The 12,758-nt window shown below is 37.4% G+C and overlaps 1 protein-coding gene across 2 annotated transcripts in view; it reads left to right on the top strand.

The window, feature by feature from the left end:
* The window catches only part of DCP1A (decapping mRNA 1A), a 52,455-nt gene that overhangs the window by 11,888 nt on the left and 27,809 nt on the right, over positions 1–12,758 (top strand). For both annotated transcript variants that reach the window (XM_045024195.1, XM_045024194.1), the window contains 2 exons: positions 2,559–2,625; positions 10,917–11,055. In XM_045024195.1, the coding sequence (XP_044880130.1) occupies positions 2,559–2,625; positions 10,917–11,055 (206 nt within the window). The remainder of the gene's footprint in view (positions 1–2,558; positions 2,626–10,916; positions 11,056–12,758) is intronic.

Genomic DNA, 12,758 nt, shown 5'->3' on the forward strand with positions numbered 1-12,758 from the left:
CTTGCCAGCAGCACAGAATGAAACATTATGATATGTTGGTAGACAGAGAAGATTTGGGATGCATTTCTGGTCTTGTGCTGGTCTGTTTCTGGCAGAATTGAGTGTTACTGTTATCATTTTCCTCCATTAAGCTATCATTATAGGTTCCTTATCTTTATTTCTCCAGCAAACATGCTTTTGAAGAATTTTTTTTCCTGTTGGCAGTTCTTCTGATAATGGAGTGGGGAAGGGGAATATGCTTGTTTTATAATGCTAAATTATGCTACAGAATGGATTCCTACTAAGGGAGAAATGGTTTAAAATGAAACCAAGCTTTCATAATGTTAAGTTGACAGCTCAGTTGTTTTTTTTTTTTAATTCTCTCTGAATTGTAAGGTTTTTTTCATAGTCATCTTGATTTTATGATGGATGACAGGCAACAACCTTCTTCAATGCTGCAGATCCTAAACTTTGGGCCTCTTGCATGCTTTTTAATAAATTCCAAAGATTAGACCTAGAAACTTATATTTCAGTTTGCCTTAAACTCTGTGTGTGTGTGTGTGTGTGTGTGTGTGTGTGTGTGTGTGTGTGTGTGTGTGTGTTAGAATGCGAGTGCAGTAGGTCAATCTGCTTTGGTTGTGACACAAACTAGGAAGCTTTTAGTTTGCGCCAGCAGCATCCACACTGGGGAGTTACAGCGCAGCACTTTGAGCACTGCTATTCACATTACAGAGGCTTAGGAAGTTACGGTTGGTAAATTAAGTTTTCTGGATCCCCATTGAGCCCTGATATGAAATTATTTTGGCCTATCTTAATATGAATTTCAGTTTAAGAACTTTTTCCTTTTGAATTTGAAGGATAGTTTAACCAAGTAGTGGTTCAGACGTCATAAAAATCTTTAAAAGAACAGTAGTAGAAAGATAGTGGATTTTTTTTTAAATGTTTTTATAAAGTGACTTCTCAAACACTTGTGGTATGTAATAGGATTTAATGGAGGTGGACAGGTGAATAATGTATGTTATGGTGTTTTGATGAAGTGGAAAACTGCATTATCACCTTTGATAGGTGGAATCTTTTACTCACATGTAGTGAGGTCAAGGGCCTCTTTATGAGGTCGAAATGTTAGAAGCTAGTATCCTTTGTGTGACGTACAATAAATAAATGGAAACATTTTTGTTGCTTTCAGTATGGCACTGCTTCCAATTAAGGCTAGAGATAAATGTTATATACAAACCCAATAAAACAATCTTCCAACCCAGGAATCTGTTCGCTACCTGTTTTGCATTCCATTTGTTGGCTATGAGTATCTGGTAAACAAATGCATTAAGTACAGCTGGAAAATCCAAATACAATTATTTTAAATAAACCAAATCTCCATTAAGTGTGTTCCATTTGCAAATTACAATATCTAAAAACTTGGCTAGGATATCTTTCAGAGAAATAGCTTATTTCAGTAGAATACAAAAATATTTCTAATCTTTAAAGATTTGACTGGGTTACTGAAATGACTCTGTCCAGAATCATGAAAAAGATCTTTGTCTTTTTTGAAGAACCCCTCAGTGTTTGTGTTATTGAACTATACAATGGCCCTGTAAACTGATATTTTTCTGTTTAACCATAATTCAGTTGCAGGGCACTTGAGCTAAAGTATTACTGTAGTTGACACACTTGGCAGATGCTTTGAGCCGTCGGTTAGAAAGACCATCTTTCCAAAGGCATGGGTTTCTTTCTGACTCTTCCATCGAGGGTGGAATGAAATATTATTTTTGAAAATTATTCAATTTCACTTGGTGTATCTTTCAACTCAATGTGATTTAGAACCTGATTCAGCCAAGTTTTAGTTGTACTGATCTCATGATGAAAATTAAGCATATACTTAATGCCTTGCTGAATCAGAGCCTTCATGACCTCAGCTGATCTATGCTTACTAAATGTTAGGAGTAGAGTCTACCATGTACCTAGCATTAAGTAGATCTGTAAACATAAGACTGGTACGATTGGAATTTCAGTGCTGCCGCCCTTGCACACAGTTAGATTTCCAGTGGAGAGAGTTTTAGATGAGTGAAGGTGCCAAAAAAGACTAAGGCTTAAGTACCATACTGCAGTTGAAGTCTCATTAAGGCAGTTTTATGTGTGACTTAAACTATTACTGACCTCTAAGCAACAAACTCAAATAGTTCATGGTTTTATCTGAAATATTAACTGGACTAGAACTACATAAGTGCTAGATGCTCTTGATGATTTCATGATCGTTAAGCTGTAACAGTTGGAAGATGTATAGTACTTGCAAAACTAAAGTCATTTTGTGAATGAAAAATTACTTTAATTTTTTGTACATTTTAAGGTGCACAATGAAATGTAATTTCCTAATCTAACTGATTTTGTTGTTTTTCATGCCTCTTCTGCACACACTAGGATTCCTAATTAGCTGCTAAGTGGTACTCATTCATGCATAGAATAGATGAGTGGATATTGATTGTAATCTGTGTATTTTAGTGCTAGTGGGCTGCTACTCTGAGCTGTTTTATCACCACATGATTTTTGACAGTTTTGTCTTGTTTTCTTTTTATGTTTTCAAGTGTCTATTTACAGTATCTGGTTTTATGACAAGAATGACTGTCATCGAATAGCAAAACTCATGGCTAAGTAAGTACCTAGTTTTTTATTCCCCCCCCCCCAAATTCTGCCCTCCAGTGTCACTTATGTAATGTTCTCTCAATTTTTACTGTGAAATATGCTTCTTATATTTAACATTTTTTAAATCAAAACTTTGATATTCTCACTACTTCTCTTTAACTTTTTGTAATAGCTAAATCTTTAATTCACATTAGAACTTAGAATATCAGAAGTCTTTCAAAAATGTTAAGTTCTTATAAATACTTGAGCTAAAACAAGACAAAATCAATAACGTGCCACCCTTCCCCATCCCCATCTCCCCAAAAACATGTGCACATGCCTTCTGGGGTTTTTTTTGTTTTTTTTTTAATACAACCCTGCCTGAAATAACATCAAGGTAACCTAGATGGCAGAATATCCACACAGACAAAAAGGAGTCCAACAAATAAATTGAGATGATTAGCAACTTGAACGATTAATGCATTTAATTACCAGACCAAAAAAGTGAAGATTTTTGTGTTGCCTGTTAGTTCTGTAGTTTTTTAGTTTATTTAATTATTTCCTATATAGAAGCCAAAGGATGGGGGAAATGGGTATAATCCCTGGTAATTGGAGAAAGATGTGGGGCTGACTAGTGAGAGTGAGTGGAATTATGAACTGTTAAGAGGGCTTCTTTGTCAGAGTCCAGAAATTTGCTGGAAGATGGGCAGGAAGGCCTATGTAAAGCTGGCTACCTCATCTCGTTATACAATTTTTAATCTTCATTGTTTAATTTACTAATATGTTTTTGCATTCTAACTAGAGTAAATGTGAAAACTGCTGAACAATACTGCAAACAGGTGACTAGTATTAAACTCATATATTGTACTGAAGTTGGTAATTACTAATCTTGACACGATTTGCCTAAAGTTGAAGCAAGTGGTGGTAAGCAATTAGAATGGAACTAAGTAACAAAAACAGTTCCTCCTCTAAAGCCAGATATAAACATTGTGCAGAGTGAAATAGCAAAATAGAATTTAAAAAACGTGTCCAGCCAGCTTAGCATCAAAAGACTGTTCTTATCACATTTGTATTGGTTTGGTCAAAAATTCGTAATCAGTTAGGTGCTGAAAAAGCAAGTAAGTTGGTAAAACTATACAGATACGAACTTTCATTAATAGAAGGACAGATTCAAGAGACTGTTAGTCCTAATAAGTTAGTTGATTGGGGGTCTCGATAGCTGTGGTCTTACCTTACAGAACTGCAAGCTTTTCATTTTGGATAATATATGTGCCTTTTTATATTTGAAGAATAAATATGCTTCAGTGAACCACATATTAATTTTTTTTTCCTAGGGTTATCAAGCGATTAAAAAAAATTAATCGTGATTAATTGCACCATTAAACAATAATAGAATACCATTTATTTAAATATTTTTGGATGTTTTCTACATTTTCAAATGCATTAATTTCAGTTACAACACAATACAAAGTGTACAGTGCTCACTTTATATTTTTTATTACAAATATTTGCACTGTAAAAAAAAAAAAGAAATAGAGACTACACTACAGTACTTGTATCATGAAAGTTGAACTTACAAATGTAGAATTATGTACAAAAAATAACTGCATTCAAAAATAAAACAATGTAAAACTTTAGAACCTATAAGTCCACTCTGTCCTACTTCAGCCAATCGCTCAGACAAACAAGTTTGGTTACAATTTGCAGGAGATAATGCTGCCCACATCTTGTTTACAGTGTCATATGAAAGTGAGAAAAGGCGTTCATGTGGCGCTGTTGTAGCCGGTGTCACAAGATACTCACTTGCCAGATGCGCTAAAGATTCATATGTCCCGTGATGCTTCAACCACCATTCCAGAATACATGTGTCCATGCTGATGACGGGTTCTGCTCGATAATGATCCAAAGCAGAGTGGCCAACACATGTATATTTTCATCGTCTGAGTCAGATGCCACCAGCAGAATGTTTAATTTCTTTTTTGGTGGTTCGGGTTTTGTAGTTTACGCATCAGAGTGTTACTCTTAAGACTTCTGAAAGCATGCTCCACACCTCAGTCCCTCTCAGATTTTGGAAAGCACTTCAGATTCTTAAACCTTTGGTCGAGTGCTGTAGCTATCCTTAGAAATCTCACATTGGTACCTTCTTTGCGTTTTGTCAAATCTGCTGTGAAAGTGTTCTTAAAATGAACATGTGCTGGGTCATCATCCGAGACTGCTACAACATGAAATGTGTGGCAGAAAACAGAACAGGAGACATACAACTCTCCCCCAAGGAGTTCAGTCACAAATTAATTAACACATTATTTTTTTAACGAGAATCAACAGCATGGAAGCATGTCCTCTGGAATGGTGGCCAAAGCATGAAGGAGCATATGAATGTTTAGCATATCTGGCATGTAAATACCTTGCAACACCGACTACAACAGTGCCATGCGAACGCCTGTACTCACTTTCAGGTGACATTGCAAATAAGAAGCAGTCAGCAGTATTTCCCCTAAATGTAAACAAACTTGTTTATCTTAGCAATTGGCTGAAGAAGTAGTAGGACGGAGTAGACTTGTAGGCTCTAAAATTTTACATTATTTTGTTTTTGAGAGCAGTTATGTAACAAAAAAAAATCTACATTTGTAAGTTACACTTTTTCAATAAAGAGATTGCACTACAGTACTTGTATGCGGTGAATTGAAAAATACTATTTCTTTTATCATTTTTTACAGTGCAAATCTTTGTAATCCAAAGTGAGCACTACACTTTGTATCCTGTGTTGTAATAGAAATCAATATATTTGAAAATGTAGAAAAAAATCCAAAAATATTGAATAAATTTAAATGGGTATTCTATTGTTCAACAGTGCAATTAATCGCAGTTAATTTTTTGAGTTAATCATGTGAGTTAACTGCGATTAATCGACAGCTCTAGTTTTTTTTCATTTAATAAAACCTCCAGTGAGATTTTTTTTTTTTGAGCTGTGGAAGATCACAATCCTGATTTCAGTTAGAGTAAAACTAAAGATGTGATTGAAAGCCCATTGAAGGCAGTGGAAAGAGGAAGAAGATGATATTGGTGAGATTTTTGTATCTGTCTAATATTTTATTAAAACTTCTATCTTCATTTCTTAAAGACACAAAACAGAGGGAGAAATTACTGCCCTTCGCCTGGAGGGTGAGGGGGCGAGTCTTCATAATATACACTTAAATTAAAATCCTGGTTAATGTCTTTGAGAAAGGGAGGGGAGAACTTTCAACTTCATGCTCTCCCTCTGCCTGCCCTCTAAGTTGCTTTCTCTGGCTGTGTGCTGGCTGTCTTTGAGCTTTGGCAATCCATGTGCTGCCTGGATGCTTCAGTCAATAAACTTACTGTGCAGTGATCCCACTTCTAAGTTAATAGAGCTGTCACACACCAGCTTTTAAGATCCAAGGCATGAACATTTGAAAAGTTACAGTAATATAGCTAATTCTTAAATAGGAGAGTGGAATTTACTTAATCCAAAAATAATCTTTCCACCTGTGTTTTTTCTAAAGCATCTCTTCTGATTGTCTAACTATTAAAAACCAGCTACTAAAGACTTCTAGCTTTAGATGACCTTCAAAATTTGTGGTTTTGCAAGAGTTTATATCAAATTTTTTTTTTAATGTACAGGTCTGTCGCATCTTAGGCGCATTTAACATGCGCTATTTCAGCTTTATGCGGTTGGCAAAAACAAAAAAAAAGAGAAAAATAACAATTTAAACACTGTTTCTGTAGTGCGGGCGATTCTGCCCGCCATTACACTCAATGTAATTTTGACTGTATGCGATTTTCGCTTTACGCGCTGACTGTGGAACGTAACCCCAGTGTAAGATGAGACAGACCTGTATATGTACGTATTATGTATGACATGGTGTTGAAAATACATTTCTGATTTTTGAATAACTTTTTTGATATGGCATATATAAAATACATATTTAATTTGGTATGCATGACTGATCTATTTAGAGCATTACAAAAGCTGAAATATTAAAGAAAATTAAGGAGTTGTAACTGTCCACTGCTGCGTTTTAACTATTGCTTTTATAGTTCAGCTGTGCTCTTGAAGCTCCTTCCTCGTTGAGGTGAATGGTGTCAGGGAGATTTGCCTTTCGAGCATACTCAGAAATTATTCTTTTTCAGTAAAACTTTCATTTAAAATATTTTCCCCCCAACCCAGCAAAGGCATTTGCTGCTGTTAAGGATTGTGTACCGGCAAAGTTTACAACTAAAGCTGGATGGGGTTTGTTTTTCTGTCTTTGTTAGCCCTGACTAAAAAACCCATGTATTTACAGTTTCACAAGGTGGAAAAAATAGCCCCTTCTCACAAAACCCACCAAAGACTGACCAAAATTTTCTCAAAACTCTGGGGAAAACTAATTGGTTTGGGCTAAGGCTAAGCTTGGGAAGTAACTGCCCTAAAGAGCTGGGCGGGAACCATATTTCCATTTAATGGGAAATTCCATATGTTCTTGAATGGAACAAAAGCTTCAATTTCCTGGGAAATGAAATTCCCTCCCCAAAATTGTTTTGAATTTTTGGATGAAAATATTATATTCCGATTTTAATGGGTTGTTTTTTTTAATTAAAAGAAGTTTCTAAACAGTCATTTCAAAACAAACTGATTGAAACAACGTTCCAAACATTTCACAGCAGAATGCTTCCATATTATCAAAATGTTTCATGTGGTGTTTTTCAAAAATGAAAATTAGTAGAAATTGACATGTTTCTACAAAATGTTTAGCTTTTGACCAAAGGGCTTTTTCTGACAGAATAACGTTCAGTCTGAAAACTCCCAACCAGCTCTAGCTGCCAGTATGAAATCAGATGATCTGAATCTTCTCTTTGCCCTCGACACAGTGTGCTTGGGCAGTGTTTCTGTGCAAGGTTCACCCTGAGGTCTCCTTTTATTAACTTATGTGACTTGGCTGTTCTTATTGCTTTTTCCTGCAAGACTTGCTGATTCATTACTTAGCTCTCCTTTTGTCTGACTCTCCACTTCCTCCTGAGTTTGAAGCTACTGAAATCCGCCTGCTCTGGTTGCCAGAGAAGTCAGCTGACTCGCCCTGTATCTCCATGTAGGGTTCTAGAACTAAACATGCTGTCACATGCTGTCTTAGACATAGAAACTGTATCATCCAAATCAGCAAATGTTATAACACTTAGAAAATATCTGGCAGAGCAAATATATAAAACTATGGGATGGCATCCATATTATCCCTTTTAGTGAATGTATGTCTGCTAATGGGGAGAAATTTAAATGCAATATAACTAATAAAAATGAAATGTAAGGCAATCCAGCAATTAGATCGGCAGTTTTTGTGTACCTGTACAATTAAATGGGTATAAAGCTGCCTTGGGTTGTAAACTGGGAAAGAAGCTGTGTTCTTCTGCCTTTTTCCTTGAACTGTACAGCCAGCTGTAATGTCTAACCTTACTTTGAAAGAGCACTTACTTTGAAAGAGCTTTTCCAAAATCAAGTGAAACAAATCAGCTTAACTGATAAACCTTCCAGGGAAAACTTTTTAAAGATTTTTAAGCTTTCTTTTTAAAAATAAGAATTAAAAAGATATACATAAATAGCATACTTACTGGCCACTCTTGTAAAATCAGCAGAAAGAGTTAACTTATCCTGGAACCCTTCATGACCTGAAAAAAGCTGAAGGGTTGAATGATTGACATTTTCTGTGATTGTTATGATGGCACCTTTTGGCTTTCCCATCAGCCATTAGTTACACAGCTTGAGATTTCTGAAGTGACATGCCAGCTCAGAAGCTCTATCCTGTCTACAATGCTTGTTTTTCTTGAAATACTTTATTAATGCAGACTTTAAAAAAGGCTTTTAAAAGGTGTTGTGTTTACAATTTATCCTCTGAAGTAATGTTTTTGTATAGATGTCTTATGAACTATTAAGAGAGTGAAAATGTATGCCACGTTTACTCTCCTCACATCACTGAAATGCATTAGCCATGTGCCTTCTCTTCTTGCACCTGCACTCCCTTAGATGGGGAGATAGGAGAGCAGGCGGTGAAAGGGCTAATGGTGTGATGAAGAACCAGCTATACCAGTACTAATGCATACCTGTACAGAGCTGCTTTATGGCAGTGGTTGCAGAGTTAAAGTATTATGTTGTTTGAATTCAGCCGTCCCACTAAAGATTTCATTATGTAAATAAAGCTCTAGTGAACCTTGGATGCTGAAAATATGAGATGAAAATTTTGGGGTTGTGTGGTTTTTTTTGTTTTGTGTTTAATGCTATAGAATCGATTTCCCTTCTAATTGTTGCTGATTACCAAAATATATGTAGAAGAATCTTTCTTCGAATAGGCCTGATTTTCCTCCTGGTAGTCAGTAATGCCCCAGCTCAGTGTTTGACATCATATTTGCTTCCATTCCTACATGCAGTAAACACATTTTCTTGGTACAGTCTTTCACAGCCTAATACCAGTTGTACAACCTTTTAAATTACAAATATAAATCCCAGATGATAATTGTTGAGAACAGCAGCAGTTCTTTAAATGAGCTGGTTAGTCAATGTAACACAGTAGTTGTTATCCTCAGTAAAACAAAAACAACCGTTTGACTATTCCTGCTATAATCATGTGAAAACTGTTTCAGACGGAGCAGCTTTCCTATAACTTTCCTTTGTTATATATATCTTGTAATCCTCCTAAGAGGGCTGTTCAGGCCAAGGCAGTTATAACATCTCTCTCTAAAAATACATCACCTTGTGAACGGACTATGTCATATCTTTTTTTTTTTTAATTGATCTATGGTAGCCTTAACTTCAGTAGCTCACTTGCCTTTATATCTGACCCTTAACATGTCTTTCCCTGTGTTTAAGCAAAAAAACATTGAGGGGTAGGTTTACTGGGGATTAATGACTGGCTAGGAAGCATTGAAGGCTCAAGGCCAGTAAACCCAGTCAGTGTTATGCACTGAAGTAGTTACTGCTGCTGAAAATTGATATGAAGATTTTATAGTATTATGTTAATAATATTGCTGAACGCAGTGGTATTATAGCTGTGTTGGTTCCAGGATGTTAGAGAGACAAAGTGGGTGAGGTAATATCTTTTATTGGACCAACTTCTGTTTGGGGAGAGAGACAAGCTTTCAAGCTTACACAGAGCTCCATGTATCTCTCCCCAACAGAAGTTGGTCCAACAAAACATATTACCTCACCCACCTTGTCTCTCGAATAATATTGCTGTTATAAAATTACTACGTTAACATTTTAGTGGAGTCACTTCATGGTTGCACATTGTGCCCCTCAGTCTCCTACATACTGTTTTAAAATTGAAGTTTGCAGATGTTTGCAAGGCTAGCAGGGAAGTGAGAAGTAGTGGGTCAGAGGAGAAGAGCTCCTCTACATCTGCAAGAAGCAGTGAGTGGAAGAACTGCAAGGAGGCTGAAAGAAACCAGGAGCTCACTCTTCTCTCCAGAGACTAGTGGGGAAGTTGGTGGGAGCCTGCTCTTACATCTCTGGCGCTGAAGAGTCTTTATAATGAGGCCATCCAGTGGCAGCCAGCTGCCTTCCCCAGTGCATGTGTTTTCACAGCAGGCCAGATCCTTAAGGGTATGTCTACACTGCAGTTGGACACCCATGTCTGGCCCATGCTAACTGACTCGGACTCAGGCTGTGTGGCGGTTAAATTGCGGTGTGCACGAACGTGAGCTTTGGGACTCTCCCACCTCTTGGATTTTACAGCCCCGGTTCCAGCCCAAGCCTGAACATCTACACTGCTATTAAACAGCCTCTTAGTCCATGCCCTGTAAACCCAAATCAGCTGGCATAGGCCAGCTGCAGATTTTTAATTGCAGTGAAGACATACCCTAAGTGTAGCCAGGCACACATTTTATTTTGGTAGGGGTTGTGGCCAAAAATGGAGAGGCTGTGCATTAGTCAGTGAAGACCGAGGAACCATGCTACTCAGTTTAAAATGTAATACATGTGTTCTTTGTATAATCCATGTTTAGGTATCTACAAATTTATTTTATTGTAAAAAAAACTTCTAAATGTGACAGTTATGCAGAGGCAGTTCATATTGCAGAAAAAAAATTTGGGACACAGACCAGTGCAGTCTGGGTTGGATGGTAATCATAAAATAGTCAAACTGTCAGATGGACTGTACAGATTTGGTCGCAAATGCATAGCTCTGATCAATGACATATATTAGCTTTTTATTCACACAGTACAAAATGTCTTCATAAATAGTAGTGTATCCATTTACTGCAGCATTCTATATGACAGATTCATTCCAAATAACATTTCTTTGAAATCCAATTTCTTTTCCCTCTTCTCTTCCCTGTTACAGAGTGGTACAACAAGAAGCTCAAAGATCTCAGCAAGTTTCACAAGACAGAAAGAGTCCCAGCAGAACTAATGGTTGCAGTGAAAACAAACCCATTGATATCCTGGAAATGCTTAGCAAAGCCAAGGATGAATATGAACGAGTAAGGAAACTTGTGGGGGAGGGAGGATTATCTATATTAGTAATGTAAAACTAGTCCAAGTACTTCTTTTGATTAAAGACCTAAGGTAGATCTCATTAAAATCAAATGGAGCTTTGCCTTTACCTCCAGTGAGAGTTGGATCAGAGCATAGTCGGGCAGTTTTGTACATAAGCATTATAACCTGTTTCAGACTTCAGTAATTCTTTACATTTCAAGTTAATTGCATTCACTTCTTGAGGTTCCTTTTTCCTTACAATAGCAGTTCTAAAGTGAGATGCTTAAGTAACATTTGTATTAAATTGTAGCTTGAGGTTCCCACCAGAGGAGTACACTATATATTTTTTAAAGAAATAGTATTTCACATATAATTTTAAAACTGGATGTTAGGAAATAAAAATTAAAGTTGTAATATTCTGATTTTGTTGTCTTTTCTGAAATTGAGATAAAAGTGATTAAACACACAATACAGTATTAGAATCATAGAATATCCGGGTTGGAAGGGACCTCAGGAGGTCATCTAGTCCACCCCCTGCTCAAAGCCGGACCAATCCCTAACTAAATCATCCCAGCCAGGGCTTTGTCAAGCCTGACCTTAAAAACCTCTAAGGAAGGAGATTCCACCACCTCCCTAGGTAACCCATTCCAGTGCTTCACCACCTTCCTAGTGAAAAAGTTTTTCCTAATATCCAACCTAAACCTCCTCCACTGCAACTTGAGACTATTACTCCTTTTTCTGTGATCTGCTACCACTGAGAACAGTCTAGATCCATCCTTTTTGGACCCTCCTTTCAGGTTGTTGAAAGCAGCTATCAAATCCCCCCTCATTCTTCTCTTCTGCAGACTAAACAATCCCAGTTCCCTCAGCCTCTCCTCATAAGTCATGTGCTCCAGCCCCCTAATAATTTTTGTTGCCCTCCATTAGTCTCTTTCCAATTTTTCCACATCCTTCTTGTAGTGTGGGGCCCAAAACTGGACACAGTACTCCCAGTGAGGCCTCACCAATGTTGAATAGAGGGGAATGATCACATCCCTCGATCTGCTGGCAATGCCCCTAGTTATACAGCCCAAAATGCCGTTAGCCTTCTTGGCAACAAGGGCACACTGTCAACTCATATCCAGCTTCTCGTCCACTGTAACCCCTAGGTCCTTTTCTGCAGAACTGCTGCCTAGCCATTCGGTCTCTAGTCTGTAGCAGTGCACGGGATTCTTCTGTCCTAAGTGCAGGACTCTGCACTTGTCCTTGTTGAACCTCATCAGATTTCTTTTGGCCCATTCCTCTAATTTGTCTAGGTCCCTTTGTATCCTACCCCTACCCTCCAGCGTATCTACCTCTCCTCCCAGTTTAGTGTCATCTGCAAACTTGCTGAGGGTGCAGTCCATGCCATCCTCCAGATCGTTAATGAAGATATTGACCAAAACCGGCCCCAGGACCAACCCTTGGGGCACTCTGCTTGATACCAGCTGCCAACTAGACATGGAGCCATTGATCACTACCCGTTGAGCCTGATGATCTAGCCAGCTTTCTATCTACCTTATAGTCCATTCATCCAGCCCATACTTCTTTAACTTGCCGGCAAGTTACTTGCTGTCTTATCTCTTTGACAGTATTTGTAATCTTTGTTACCAAAGATATATCATGAGCAGTTCAGGAGAAATGAGCACTGAAGAAGACTTTTGTATTAAATATAGTCATAAATGTTTAT

This window comes from Mauremys mutica, chromosome 7 (assembly GCF_020497125.1).
Source record: "Mauremys mutica isolate MM-2020 ecotype Southern chromosome 7, ASM2049712v1, whole genome shotgun sequence".
NCBI classification, from domain to species: Eukaryota; Metazoa; Chordata; order Testudines; family Geoemydidae; genus Mauremys; species Mauremys mutica.